The 14,987-nt window shown below is 38.5% G+C and overlaps 1 protein-coding gene across 1 annotated transcript in view; it reads left to right on the forward strand.

Moving 5' to 3' along the window:
• Positions 1-14,591, forward strand: part of LOC137277724 (integrator complex subunit 3-like) — a 35,425-nt gene extending 20,834 nt beyond the window's left edge. Inside the window, exons 15-32 of the mRNA XM_067809614.1 lie at positions 373-464; positions 898-1,020; positions 1,679-1,811; positions 2,082-2,139; positions 2,336-2,439; positions 3,004-3,048; positions 3,229-3,348; positions 3,918-4,011; positions 6,755-6,814; positions 7,404-7,472; positions 7,618-7,696; positions 8,396-8,509; positions 8,771-8,819; positions 9,023-9,190; positions 9,351-9,442; positions 10,047-10,119; positions 10,892-11,048; positions 12,151-14,591. Coding sequence (XP_067665715.1) covers positions 373-464; positions 898-1,020; positions 1,679-1,811; positions 2,082-2,139; positions 2,336-2,439; positions 3,004-3,048; positions 3,229-3,348; positions 3,918-4,011; positions 6,755-6,814; positions 7,404-7,472; positions 7,618-7,696; positions 8,396-8,509; positions 8,771-8,819; positions 9,023-9,190; positions 9,351-9,442; positions 10,047-10,119; positions 10,892-11,048; positions 12,151-12,222 — 1,702 coding nt within the window. The 3' untranslated portion in view covers positions 12,223-14,591. The remainder of the gene's footprint in view (positions 1-372; positions 465-897; positions 1,021-1,678; positions 1,812-2,081; positions 2,140-2,335; positions 2,440-3,003; positions 3,049-3,228; positions 3,349-3,917; positions 4,012-6,754; positions 6,815-7,403; positions 7,473-7,617; positions 7,697-8,395; positions 8,510-8,770; positions 8,820-9,022; positions 9,191-9,350; positions 9,443-10,046; positions 10,120-10,891; positions 11,049-12,150) is intronic.
• Positions 14,592-14,987: the final 396 nt, after the last annotated feature.

Raw genomic sequence — 14,987 nt, forward strand, 5'->3', positions numbered from 1 at the left:
TGTGTGTTAGTTATAAACCAACTCATTTTTATATTAATATCTCAGAGTATATTGTCATATCATGTAAGAGAAAGTACAATGAACAGTATTCTTCTCACCCTGTTGCCCCTCAAGTCTGTGGCTTTAGCCAACAATGTGACTCTTGATTCTTAGAGATAATCCTGTTCAGGGCCCCGTTTTACAAAGCTCTCGTAAGCCTAAGATCTCGTAAGTTTTCTCGTAGCCATTGTGTCTCCTATACTGTAACACAGGAGCTATGGATGCTGCGAGAAAGGTTGCTATATCTTAGGCTTTCGAGAGCTTTGTGAAACTGGGCCTGTATTATAAGTTCAGCTGTTAAAAATCCCAGCATATTTATTTTAACCATCACAGGTCTTTATCCCCGCTGTTTGATAATCCCAAACTGGACCGAGAACTCCGGACTTTGTTACGCGACAAATTTGCAGAGTTCTGTTCACCAGAAGGTAGGAAACCATTTCAAATACTTTCTAGCTGAAAATCCTTGCTTGCTCTTCCATTTGATTTCATGTTATTCTGGTCCCTGTTTCATCAAGATACTCTAATTTTGAAGACGATATAATATCATGTGTTTATAAGTATATACAGATATACATAACTGTGTAGAGGGTCTTCACATATTTTTGTCCAACTTAAGTTTTTCCAACTTAAAATGTTAATTTCTTAGAATCAAGAATTGTTTCCATCCATACAGGAAAAAATAATGATCTGAGAAATAACTGTAATTTAGATACAGATAGTTTTTACCATCACAGTTATGGCTGTTTGCCAATTTTACATCCATTTTACACCAGGAGTCAATGTGAATGGGAAAGGTTTGGTACAAAGGTTGTCATGGAAACTGTCTTCCAGGCTTCAATCTGTCATCATCTATTGCAGCACCCAAAGAGGAATCAGCACTGAAAGGGGAGGTAATAGACTTGGACAACGGCAGCAATCATGTAGAGGACAACAACATGTCAGATGCGAGATTCAGTGATGAGGAAGATGAGATTCCTTTAGGTACATTCTCTATAACTGTTTGAATAGTTTTCTGTAACAAGTAAACAAGTATTACAAACAGCAGAAGGTTGTATTTTAAATATCAGATTTTGATTTACTTCATATCATGGAGCACACCCAGGATTTGATGTCTCCATTCTAGTAAGATATATCTCCTGCACCAATTTGCGACCACTTCTCTGTTTCAGAAGTGACATCACCATCTTGACTCCATATAATATATCTAGACCATGAACCTGAAATACAAATTATGAGCTATATGCTCAGATCTAATCTAATGATTGCGGCCTCTTAGGAGCATGCTCAGAGAAGACTGGTAGATGTGAGAAGAACTGGTGATATCTCTTTGGCTTTGTCATTAAGATGACCAAATAGATCTGGTTCAGTTACCTAGTTGATAGTTTATCAGTACACCCTAATTGCTTCTGGCAATATGGTCTGCTGGATTGTCTGGTCCACACTTACATTGCTGGAGTATTGCATTGGGATTAAAGCTTCTTTGTGCATCCAAATGCATAAAGTGACTGCACAAGACAACCTCAGCACAAAGACCACAAATTCTTCCTATAACATAGACTTACAATAATCTTTCCACTTTGACTAATTTGTATAATTCCCAGGATGTGAACGTAGCTACAAATGGCAATGATTCTTTCAGGAAAGTTAAAGCAAGAAATGAAATTCCAACCCATACCCGAGCCACCACGTTTTCAACCTGTGGATATATCTGAGCATCTTCATCAACTACCTGAAGAACTCCAAGGGTTCACTCAGGAGTTGCAGAATGAGACGTAAGTTAAACTCACTCTCACTCTCACCTTTTGTACACTTTGTTACTGTCACTGTTCTTGTTGACAACTTGATGTTCCTTACATTTCTCGAAGCCTGTTGTCTATGAGATGTTATGACAATTTGACAAGATTTCGTTCTTTGTGTGTCACTTCTTACAGACAACTGTGTCCTAAATGATTCACTCTTTTTCTAATTGTTATGTAATATTTCAAGGCACTGTGTAACAACATCATTTTTAATGCTAATTTTAGATATTTTTGTCTTGGCAGAGACCAGGAGAGTCAGTGTGAAGTCATTGATCGTCTGATGCAGGCCGTCATACAACAGGTAGGTGATCTAGCTTACTAGGGGTGACCTGTGGAGGCCTTATGCAAGAGTCTCAGGAGATCATTTTCTCAAGAAAAGTTGATAGACATTACAAATATCCATGGGATGTCTTTACTTTGTCAGCATTCCGTGATAACATTTCATTGGGCATTATTGAATAAAGTCGGATGTAAGGATTCTGTCTTGTTCTATGCAGGATGACTTCGACCAGGATGTGGCGACTCCATTGGCTGTGTGCCTGTGCCAGATTCTCAGTCCCCAGTTTAACTTGAACCTTTTGCCTCAGGAGATAGATGAAGAGTAAGTCACATTTCTTAGTCCCTATAAATAATTAACACACGACTCTCTCATATAAAGTTAACGCTCAATTTACAGCTCAGTCAGGTTTCACAGTCTGCACCACTTTAGGCCAAAGGGCATGTTTTGTCATGTGAAAATTATTTTTTTGTGTGTGTCGAAAGTATTAGATTATGATCAGTAAGTTAAATTCTGTTTCACAGGTCAATTTCACCTCTGATACATGTTTTGATGCCATGCATTTGATTTCAAATTGAATTTTGTGTTGTTGAATCTATGGGTATACATTAAAAACTCTGCATTATCTGCACCACTTTCAACATTCATCTTACATTAAGCTAACCTGCTTACATATATGATCTAAATGTAATTGCGATCTAATCAGCATTTAATCTAGTCTGTCTCACCATGTGTACTCTGCCTTTCAGTATGTTAGAGAATCATTGTCATCATGTGACGTGCATCCATATAGCTGGAATATTGCTGAGTGCAGCGTAAAACTCAACTCACTGACTCACTCACTCCCTCATGACATTTTAGATTTCAATTGTGTTTCTGTGTTTTCAGATCTATAGAAGATTCAATAGGAACGCCAATATTTGTTATGTTTAGGTGAGCATTTGTTCAACATATAATTTGTAATATTCATTTGGCTAAACTATGTTGACTGAAGCAATATTTATGAAGTCAAGTATGAACGTAGGTTTCTCTGGTGAGCTTATCATCCAAGCTGTACGATGATTCATGCAATTTATGGATTGCATCTGAAATCTTTTCTCTTGACATTTTTAGGTTTTTAAGTCAAATGTCGGAGGAGGACCCACGTCGACATCCGATACTGCAGTTATTAGGGGAAATGTATATCCGGCAGCCCAGGATAGGCTACCATCTGCTGTACTTTCTGAAAGTCAGGTGAGAGCACCATCTTAGCCTAAATGATGTGCATGTAAAATTCGAAGTGAGGATTGGATGATCAGAAATTTTTTTGTTTAAATTGTAACACTGCACTGAATGTTTGTTGGTTGTGTAGCCAACACTCAGCAATCCACACTGTTGGGATACCATGACATGCTGATCACCCTGTGCCTTCAGTCACCTTGTAATGTAGGAATTGAATTATGAAAACTAATGCATAGATCAGTGCTCATTTTGTTGATCACTGAATGTTCAAGTTCAGACTTGATCATATATAGACCACAGTCACATAACTGGCATCATTACCTTAGAAAATAACTATGAGGAATTGCATATTATGTGTTCCTGGTGAATAAATTATTGATCTTTTGTGAAGAACTTACTGCATTCTTTTACGAGTGACTATTATCTGCACTTCCTCACAGGTTTTTAATCATACGTCTGTGTTTCAAGTAAGTTGATTTTTTTCTATGCTCGTAATTTCAAAGCAAAGAAGTGACCTCATGACATGTAAACTACAGAGGAAATTCTGTGTTTATATCATTCTTATGTTTTGCTCTTTTTAGCAAAATGAATGAAGAAAAAATGGCAACATACAAAGATTTCTGTAAAAGTATGGATACAAAAGACCCCTCAGAATATTTGTTACAAGATTTAAAGGTAAGCATATTTTCCACAAAACTGTTATGTATATCTGGATCAGTGTTAATTCAGCATCTGTTAACTTTGTATCACATCATTAAGACCCATGATTCAAGGGCACTACATAAAAAAGTGCAGGCACTGTACATGTGTAAAAGAATACTCCCTAAATTACTGGGAAAAGAATACCCCCTAAAATGCTGGAAAAATACCAAATTACCCTTGTGGTGAATTTGCCTCTTGCTTTTCTTAATGTCTATCAGTGTTTGCCCTAGACATGAAAACATAAGAGTCATCATGACTCCCTGGTGTCATGAGAGGGAGTCATGGACATGTTTTTGAGAGTCAACTTCAGTATGGAATCAACTTCATCAAGACATCAACTGTGATTGTTGAATAACGATAAAAACCAAGGTAAAGCAGGTCAGCTATTTTATTAGCACTGAGCAGTTAAGTGTCAAACAATAAATTGAGTAGTTTTAATCAACAGCAAAATACAAACTTAAATTATTTGAACTTAGGGCCCAGTTGGGTGACACAGGCTTTTGAATTCACTGAGTATTTGAGATAATTTGTGCTTCAAATACACAGAGGTATTTTTTGCATCAGTTCAAACACTGGTCTAATCCAGAGTGACATCAGCTGCCCCAAACGCTCAGTTGGTCATCTGCGGAGCTACCCTTGATCCTCTGGTTTCAAATAAGCTTCTGCTACGTATAAGATTTTGCTTTGTCTTGCCGGGTTTTATCTGCCTTCTCACTTCTCCTTACACCCCACTTCCCCAGTCAGAACCTGCAGACGCCTTCTTCAGATGTTACCTATCCTCCTTTACCATTGGCAGTTTGGTAAAGTTGTCAGAACCTGCAGACAGATGATGCCTTCTTCAGATATTACCTATCCTCCTTTACCATTGGCAGTTTGATAAAGTTGTCAGAGCCTGCAGACAGATGATGCCTTCTTCAGATGTTACCTATCCTCCTTTACCATTGGCAGTTTGGTAAAGTTGTCAGAACCTGCAGACAAATGATTCCTTGTACAGATGTTTCCTACCCTCCTTTACCATTGGCATTTTTGTAAAGTTGTCAGAGCCTGCAGACAGATGATGCCTTCTACAGATGTTACCTACCCTCCTTTATCATTGGCAGTTTGGTAAAGTTGTCAGAGCCTGCAGACAGATGATGCCATGTAGAGATGTTACCTATCCTCCTTTACCATTGGCAGTTTGGTAAAGTTGTCTGTGCCTGCTGGGTCTTCTTGTTCAGGATCAATAAAACCACTGTGGTTAATTTAGGACTTGCATCAGTGCCATCACCAATTCCTGCATCTACAACTGACTTCAGCTAGCCCTCATCTACACTCTGGGTGAAACTGCTTCAGTAAAGAATCCTGTGAAAGCATTATTAGCTTTTTTACAGTGTGGAGACCTTACAATACTCATATCTGTCCCTTCCTTGAAACTGGATGTATCTCTAATTGTTTGATCAGCATTCTAGAAGTTTGTTAGCTGGACATATCTGCTTTAGTTTTGATGATAACTACAGCTCAGTCTCCCTCATATGCTCATTCACTCCTGAAGGGTCAGTTTCACAGAGCCTTGGATCAGACCTCAGTTTCTCTTGACAGGTGAGTGTGGATGCCACCTGAGACTACAATCTGAGTCATTTCAGTACATTAGTATGATGAGAAAGCCACAATAACTCGGTGCACCTAGTGGCTGCAAGAGTTGTATGATCCCAAGGGAGTTGAGAATGGTAATACAGTGTGCCATTGAGATTAACATCCAATGATCGAGGGAAAAAATACCAGTGCCTTGACCATGTTCTGTGTGTGCTGTATTAATATCTTATAATAATAGTAGCAAGCCATATTGTGTTTCCTTGTGTAATACAGGGCAGTGGTCACCCTGTGATGTCCAGTGTTCTGGTACTATTTAATCGGTGTGGGAGTCCCGATCTCTGATCTTGAGTTAAGTTTCAGAGACAGAATCTTTTGGACAGGCTTCATTTCCATGTCTCCTAACTACATGCATTTTGTGGGGAGCATAAAGTTCAGGCAAGGTTATCTGAATTGGAGGGTGGTTGGACTGATAGTGGTTGGTGAGAGTAGTTTTTCAGTATACAAATGTTGAAGTTTGTTGGAATCAGAGCAGGATATAAGGACGTCTAGAAATATCAGGTTGTTAGTTTCTGCCTCCATGGAAACATGAGCTCAGGGATGCTGCTCTTTCAGGTTATGTAGCAGCTCAACAGGGTTGTTGTTAGGTTTCAGAGCAACAAATGTGTCATCCACCATACCAGCACATAGGTTAGAAAGGTGATGTGAGGAGGGCTCTCTCTTCAAGGTCTGACATGTATATCTTAGTGTGGATAAGTGATAGTGGTGAGTCCATAATTAATTAGTGGTGAGCCCATGTTAATTAATGATGAGCCGATACTAATTACTAATGAGCCCATGGTTAATTACTGATGAGCCCATGGTTAATTACTGATGAGCCCATGTTAATTAGTGGTGAGCCCATGTTAATTAGTCTTCTGTTGTTTTCACATCAACTGTTCTCTCCCTGTACCATTCATACATGAAAATGGCACAGGAACCTGTATGGAAGCATCGTGTTCTATATTTATCTATATATTACTTGTTCTGTGGAACATGCTTTGGGTGTAGGTTGAAGTCACACTTGCAGCTGTGTAAGTCCATCTAATTACATTATTGTTGTCGTCCATGACAAATGTGCTAAGTTGGTCCGTTTCTTTCCTTTCAGCAATGTCAAGAAGATGATGTCCGATTATTTACATATCTCATACCTGATGTCTACACACACGTATGTTATATAGTATCTCTATCTTATTTCTGTGACTTATGTTCAAACTATCAACCACTTGTTAGTCTTTTCCTATCTAACTGTTTCTACAATGATGTACACCTTTATGTTTAATGAGGTTGATAGGGTCAAATGAACACATAATTAGAACACTGACTTGGTGTTAGAGGTAAATGGTACACAGGAATGTTCCATATTTAAGGCTAGTGAGCCTTACGTCTTTTTTTTTATAGATCTCAGTGTTTGATCATAGACTTTCAAGACTGAATGAAATGTTTTAGTTTGTCAAACAACTTGAAGATCAGGGTTGGAGTTGATATTCAGTAACCCATGCTTGTTGTAAAAGGCAACTAATGGGATTGGATGGTCAGACTCGCTATCTTGGTTGGCACATGTCATTGCCACCCATTTGCCTAGATTGGTGCTCATGCTGTTGATCACCAGATTGCCAGCTCTAGGCTTGATTTTTACACACCACTTTATAGCTGGAATATTGCTGTGTGTTGTGAAAAACTGAACTCAATCAACAGTATGTCCAACACACACATCATCATGGTGACAAAAACAATATTATGTGTCTTCTCTTCAGTTTCCTGCCATTGCTGTTGGTAATGCAGAACTTCTCCATGTGTTGGTCTCCTGCATAGATGGAACTCAGGTAGGAATCGCCTAAATCCTAAATGATGGTAGTTCAGGAATTAGGAATAACACAGAGTTCACTGAATGAGCAAATTATTGATGTATAGCTCATAGATTGACTCATGTGAGTTTTTATGTGACTGACAACTTCCTGTTGGTTTCAGCTCCAGGATTTGATTTGTCAGATACTTCAAGGTCATCTCATCATGTTCAACAACAAGGAGACCTTCCTCTCTGTGCTCAGTAAGTGTAGCGTCTTGTGGCAGGAGTACTTACAGTGACATTGTTTTCTGTAGGACATGGAGTAGTATCTTTTATGTCCTGTTTTGTGAATATGCCAAGGAGGTTGTACGGGTGATTATAGCATAGAGTTTATTTAAGGTTAGTTTATTCCAAAACAACTTGCATGAATTAACAAGTTATAAACATGACTTGCATTTTTATTGCTTGTATTTGAATTATAGATGTGAAAAAGAATTGTCCTGAAAAATAAAAAAGAAGACAAAAACATAGGTCTTGTGAAAGCACAAAAATGATAGAATGAGTTTGCACCTGAGATAGAATATGATGCCATTGTTAGTGTAAAACTATTGAACCAATGGGGATTCTCTTTTAGAATCCAGCAGATATTACTGAATTCTGTTAAAACTTCTATAGGCAGGGATGTTTAGCATGCCCTAATTCACTGAACAGTAACATTACTTAACTGTCCATGGACCAGGTTCATATCCCCAAATGTCCCTGCATGGGTTCTTAGCACAGTACCCGCCTTTGTAGTGTTAAAGTTCAGCACAATACCTGCCTTTGTAGTATTAAAATAAGTGAATCTCTTTGATCCTTGGACTGCCTCCAATGACATATTTACTGAAATTGAAGTTCTGGTAGTATTCAACTGAGCTGTGAGTGTTGAGAAATAGTTGATGATGTCTGTATCTCCTGCAGATGAAAGTCTGGACTGGGAGACAATTGAGCAGTACTTCCTATGGCAGCTGATCATGTCTCACAACATACAGATTGAACACATCCTTCCAATATTACCCAAACTAGAATTCGGAGGTGAGGCTGAATTAATCCTCTATGGTGTATTTTTTAGACATTCATAGGTTAGATGAAAAACTGTAATAACAAACCTAGCTGGTTTTCTTATGAGATTTAGATGGAATTCACTGAACAGTAACATTCAAAGATTGTGTTCTGAGAAGATTAAACTGTGAAGGTTTGCAAGACCTTGACGTCTGCGATGACAGTTTCTTATGCTGAAAGTCAAGATGTGATATGAATGTATTAATGAGAAATATATCTGACTGTGTTTTGCAGCTCATGCAGAGGCAATGACAAGTATATTAGTGTTACTTAAGCAAGAGAGGTGAGTGAAATTGTCTTATAAATTATCCTGTAACTGAAGTCAAGTCTCTTCTGTTGGTGCTGAATAAATTATGCCACTTGTTGAAACTATGACTCCCGACCCAAGTTTGGATTCATGGTTAGAATATAACTGAAGATCTTGAAATGTCATTTTATGCAGCATGTTCTATTAAAACTGTATCTATGACCTGTGTACTATTGCAGCCCTGCAGTGGACTTATTGAGACCAATACTGGTTCGTGAGTGCAAGAAGAATGACTTTTTCACAGTATCAATACTGAAGTATTGGGCCCAGGAACATGAAGACAGACTAGCAGAACTCATAAACCAACAACTTACAAAGTTCAATGGAACTCCAAAGAAAAGACAAAGGTATGTGTTTTTGTTAAAAGGACCAAATGCAAGTTCAGAATTCATAACACAGACAAGTATATTCTTGGCTATCAACTTTTCCATTTGTGTAAGGAAATATACTGATTAGTCAAACATTTCTATAATCGAACTATGACCAGTATTTACTTTTTGTGAACAGGACTGGGTCAGCAATGAAGAAAGACAATCCCTCTGTCGACCAGGTGTTGTCCCATTTAGACCACATGCGTCAAGTGTGTCGCAACATATCATGTGAGTAGATATTGTGTCACCCAGGCACTTTTCAGTTAAAAGTGTTTCATCACAGGGTTCTATTTTTCTTAAAGTAGCTCAAAAGGAGATCACAAATCAGCATATGGGATCACCTATTTGAAATGGAGATCTCACAGCTAAAACTGAGGTAAAATGGCTAAATTAGAGGCCACATTGCTAAAATGGAGACTGCCCATCAAAATGGAGGTCACATGGCTACATCACAACTTAATTTGAGATCATATAGCTAGAATCAAGGTCAGATCATGGATATGGGCATCACTTAGCTCAAATGGACATTGCCTAGCAAAATGGTGGTCACTTGGCTACATCACAGCTAAAAATGGAGATTTCATAGCAAAGTGGAGCTGGTATAACCACGTCACAGCTGGAATGGAGATCCTATAGGTAAAATGGAGGTCACCATGCTAAAACTGAGGTCACTACGTCAAAGCTGAAATGGAGGTCACATGGCAATAACGTGGCCATACAATGGCTGAAATGGATTAGTTCCTGTATGTGTTTATTGTTTTATGAGGATGTCATTTTTTATTTTTCATTTGTAAGACAGATGATAATCACCATGTATACACTTGTGTTTCAGTTCTCAACAATGAAAGTGTTCAGCATGCCTTGCAGCAAGTACAGGCCTTTGCTACAGAATCACAGAAAGCAAAGTGAGACAACATCAGGGTTTCTTAAAGGACACAAAAGAACATCATTGAGTCCCATGAATATTCTAACTCATGATACATTAATGATATGACCATGAAGGAATTAAAGCTATTATTTGGTATAACTGACCAGAGAGTACCACACTGACTTGCAAAACTGAATGTCTACAGGGCCCAAATAGTCTATGTACAGGAAATGTTAGCATCAAGTGAAATAATCAGATGTGTAGTGTTGTATTGTATGTTTTGAAAATTACCTTAATACCTTTATAATTCTTGTCTAGGAACTATTCACTCTGAATATTATCCTGCTGATGGTGACACTGCATTGTTTTCTGTGTTCTCATTAGTGATGAATATTTCTGCACCATGTATTATCGTACAAGCAAATTGGACCGATTATTTCTGAAACACTTCATGGCTGCCTTCACAAATGCCTTACAGCTAATAACCTGTTGGGCAGGAGAACCTAAAATGTCTCTATACTTCTCTTTGTCTCTGCTTGTAATCAAGGTCTAGTGCTTCACTGAGTGATTTAGGCTCAAAGTTCAGAAGAAAATTACTATATATTGTGTTTGGACAAGTATAACAATATCCTGAAGATTGTTACATAATACTGGGCTTTATGCTACAGGACAAGGACATTATTTTGGCTGATCACCAAAAAAACATGGGGTTCTTTGTAATCTGGTCCTATTGTAATGATTTTGACAAAATAATATATTTTTTCTGCTTTTCATCATGTCATAACTATTTTGAATGCTTTATGTCACAGATACAGTGATCTCCTTGCGTTAGCGGAAGATATTGAAGACATCAAGACAACACGTGTGTTGAGGGGAGGACGGAAGGCATCCAACGCTAGTCCCAAGGCCAACAAGTACAGGAAGACAGTGGTTGATGAATCAGAAAGTGAATCTCTTAGTAGTGAGGTAGGATCTACAAGTGTTGTGCCTCATACCACAAACAGATCTTAAGATGATCTTAGGTCTGTTACAGTGATAAAGTTATAGTCTTTGCATTAAATATTCTTTGTAGAATAGATTTGGTACAAAGTGTGAAGCTGTGATGTTGTTGGAATATTGCTGTACTATTGCTACAACTGGTTCTACACACTTACTTGAAGCAGTCTACGTAAACTTATCCTCAGTATTTCCATTACACTCCACCACTGAGTCTAATAAAACCTTATGGGAGGTCGTGTCAGGTAACCTTTGAGACTGACCAATCAGAACACAGCTTACCAAATCGCGAAAGTGCACATTCGCACATCCCTTATGAACTTTTTATCTCGAAAAGGCTCCTACCCGAATGATTCCGAACATCCACCAATGCAAGGTAAACCACCACCGGCATACATGTGCTATTTAGCGTACAATCACTTCCGGGTGATGCACGCGGCGTACATACTGCCATGACAACGGTGAGTAAACAGTCGCTGAAAATAGTGTTTTTGGCAATATTCAAGGATGTTAATTTGCGGAAATATTCGCTAATGGTAACCATATCAACAGAAACCCCAAAGCGTATATACTGCAGGGCAAATAACTGTGTTATGTGTTGATCTTTGTTTGTGGAGAGATCTGTGTCGGTAACCTGAATATTTTGAAAGTCCCTCCAATCCCTAAATAGTAGCTGTTGTCTGATTGGTTTAATCTATTTAACCGTCTCGCATTTGATTGATTGCTCAAAGGTTACCTGTCGAAGTACCTTGAAGTATCTGTAACGCCCAGATTGCTAAGATGTAGGTCAGAACCAATGAACTAGTTAATGTTTAGCATCACATTGGCAATATTTTTGCCATACCGTCTGAAGGTGAGAACCATGACCTTGACCTGGTAACATTACCATCAGATACTGTTTATGTGATATGGACGCGACTTGTTCTTCCAGGAATGAGAATATTCTGTGGATTTGATCACGTTGAGGTCAAGAGATCTGGCACGGGAACCTGCCTCCAACTCTGCTTCCTCTTTTTTCGCTCATACCCATTCTTATCCCTGTGTTTGTCTATCATGATTGTGTCTATTGCAGGATGAAGAAATGAAGCCAAAGGCAAAGAAGCGTAAGAAGGCAACGGCCCCATTAGAGGATGACAGTGACTGAAAGTCTTGACAACCATGTGGGTGGAAAACTAGAACATCTGTCTGTGCCTACCAGTGTTTGAACAATGCCAGATAATTGCCAGTAGAAGAGGAGATGGACTTCTGTCTGGAATGATTGCACGAGGAAGATGTCTTACTGTTTCAAGATTTGCCCCATGATGGATGATGAATTGTTAATGTCAACTGAACCACATTTGGTACGGTCACTCATTTCCACATTCCTGGCTTGACAAAGGCTGAAGACCTTTAAGGAATGGGAGGTAATCTGAATTGAGGATGAATGTCCCTGTGGCAGCTAACTATAGATGTGTATCAGTACACATGCACCAACTTCACTTATATTGCAAGTCTAAACATGAACTACTGCTAACCTGACAACCATATACAGCAGTTAAATCCAAACCTTCCTCAAATCATCAACTCGTATGACTGATATAGGATCTGTGGATGCCTAATTACCTAATGTATAGGCCTACAGTGATATAAAACTCTGGTCTGGACCAAGCTAACTGATGAGAAAGCTTCAACATATTACCTTCCATGAAAACCAAGAATAATAGGTGCAGATTTAAAAGGTTTAGATGAGACTTGGGAATGACGAGACCTTGAATGAAGAACTGTTTGACAAAGGAAACTACGCAAAATAATCATTCATCTTCATGTGCTACACACAAACTGTTTCTGACAGTGCTGATTATTGAACTATTTCAAATATCAAAACCCATCACGTGATTCATCATCTTTTCATAACAAGAATAACAGTTATGAAGTTGTAATTGGTATTACCATGATGTTAGATAAAGGAAGATGAGAGTTGACCGGGTTGTGTTTTAGGATACAGAGCAACTGGTATACATCTTGAAAATCTAGGGCAGTATTCCTGGTTCATGTTAATGAGCAAAAAAGCATTTCAGGACACAATTGATGAGATTTTAGTTTTAATGAATTGTTCTGTTTTATAAGTGATGCAGCAAGCATGGAGTCAGAATTATGTGACAAGTGTCGGCTTAGATATACTCTTACAAAATGAACTAAATTCACCCCCAAATTTACTTATTTTCAGATCTTGAAGACGTAACACTTTATGTTCCCAACATTAATGTTTGGAAAATTGGGGCTAATGGAATGATGTTTCTAGCCATAGGGTGACAAAGATAAGAGTCGGTATTGACTGTTGGTCCCTGATGTTTTTGTTTCTTTATCTTCAGCATATCTGTCTGAATGCTTTGTTATTATCTATGCCATGATTACTACTGATGTTTGCAATTTCATGCCATCACTGTACTGCAAGATGTTTTGTCTCCTTGAACACAGCCTAGGTATTATTAGTGCAAATCTTCCGAGGACTGTGATGGAACTAGCCAAGAATCACTCAGATGCAGTTCTAATGTATGTCATTCTTGTGTCGAGGTCTGAAGGAACTGGATGTGTAAGTGCAGATGCACTGAAGATTTGGACAATCATGGCTGTCATCCCCATGCTGTTGTTGGAGAATTGTGTTTTTACCATGCATACAGCCATTGAAATGTCTTCACATACAGTATTGATTAATTCACACAGCCTTTGGATTATCTCCCCTTATAGCCTTTGGATTATCTCCCCTTACAGCCTTTGGATTATCTCCCATCGCAGTGGTAAGATTGTGAAAATTGAATTTCATTTCTTGATGGGTCACGTCCATGCCCATTTATATTTTCCTCCATCATTATGCTAATACATTTGTATCCTATCATCACATCAACGACATTTACTGAAAAGGATGCTGGACCCATATCAACAGACTCATTGTTTACTCGAACAAGATTGGCAGGGATATTTTCTGGTATGCAAGGCAGTATTGTGCTCATCCTGAATGTTACAGAACACTCCAGTAACAGGATGGATCCTAAGAACTATGTGACCACAACCTGCCAATTAAATTTGCCCCGATTGTCAATGAACAGGATGTGTCTCTGCTAATCATCCCTGAGTTGTCACTGTTCACTCGATTTCTTCACGCCTGGTCTCATCTTCATTTTGTTCAGTGATGTTTTGTTTGTTAGATTAAATCTGTTTCTGAGAGTGCTGAGAATGACCCATTTCTTTTTACAACATTGGTTTGTAACCACGGTTACAAGGAACAAACAGTCCTCCGCTTGTACCCACCATTGGATGACCTGTATACTGAGTGTTTATGTATATTATGAGATCACAGTGGTGGATAGCTTTTATGGAAAGAAATTCTCCTCATGGCTCATTGTGTATGAAATCACATCATGTTTCTCACCGTGTTGATAGCTGATTCAACTATCAGGGACTATGGACTTGCAAACTTCTCTGCATTTGTATCATAGAATGTTTTAGCAGATGTAAAATGTATATGATCATGAATGTTGCGTTCTGTGGTGTTTTCAGCTCAAATGGCCCTAAGGGTTGTTTGAGAGAACTTCTCAGAATATTTACTTAATCTGAGTCAAATCAGATCTCAGGGACGGTGATGTGAAGGATTCACTTATGCCAAAGACCTGAGTTTGATTTCTGCATATGGCATCCGATTTCTGGCATCCCCAACCATGATGTTGCTGGAATATTGATAAAGGCAACATAAAGCCATACTCACTCAAATCAGATCTCCGAGGCGATTGGGTTGCCTGATGGTTAAAGTATTCACTCATTATAATGTAGACTCCATTTTGATTCCCCACATGAGAAGAGTATGTGAAGCCCATTTCTGTTGTCTCACACTCTGATATTGCTGGAATAGTGTAAAATTGAACTTGCTTCTTC

The sequence above is a fragment of the Haliotis asinina genome, chromosome 3 (assembly GCF_037392515.1).
Source record: "Haliotis asinina isolate JCU_RB_2024 chromosome 3, JCU_Hal_asi_v2, whole genome shotgun sequence".
NCBI lineage: Eukaryota > Metazoa > Mollusca > Gastropoda > Lepetellida > Haliotidae > Haliotis > Haliotis asinina.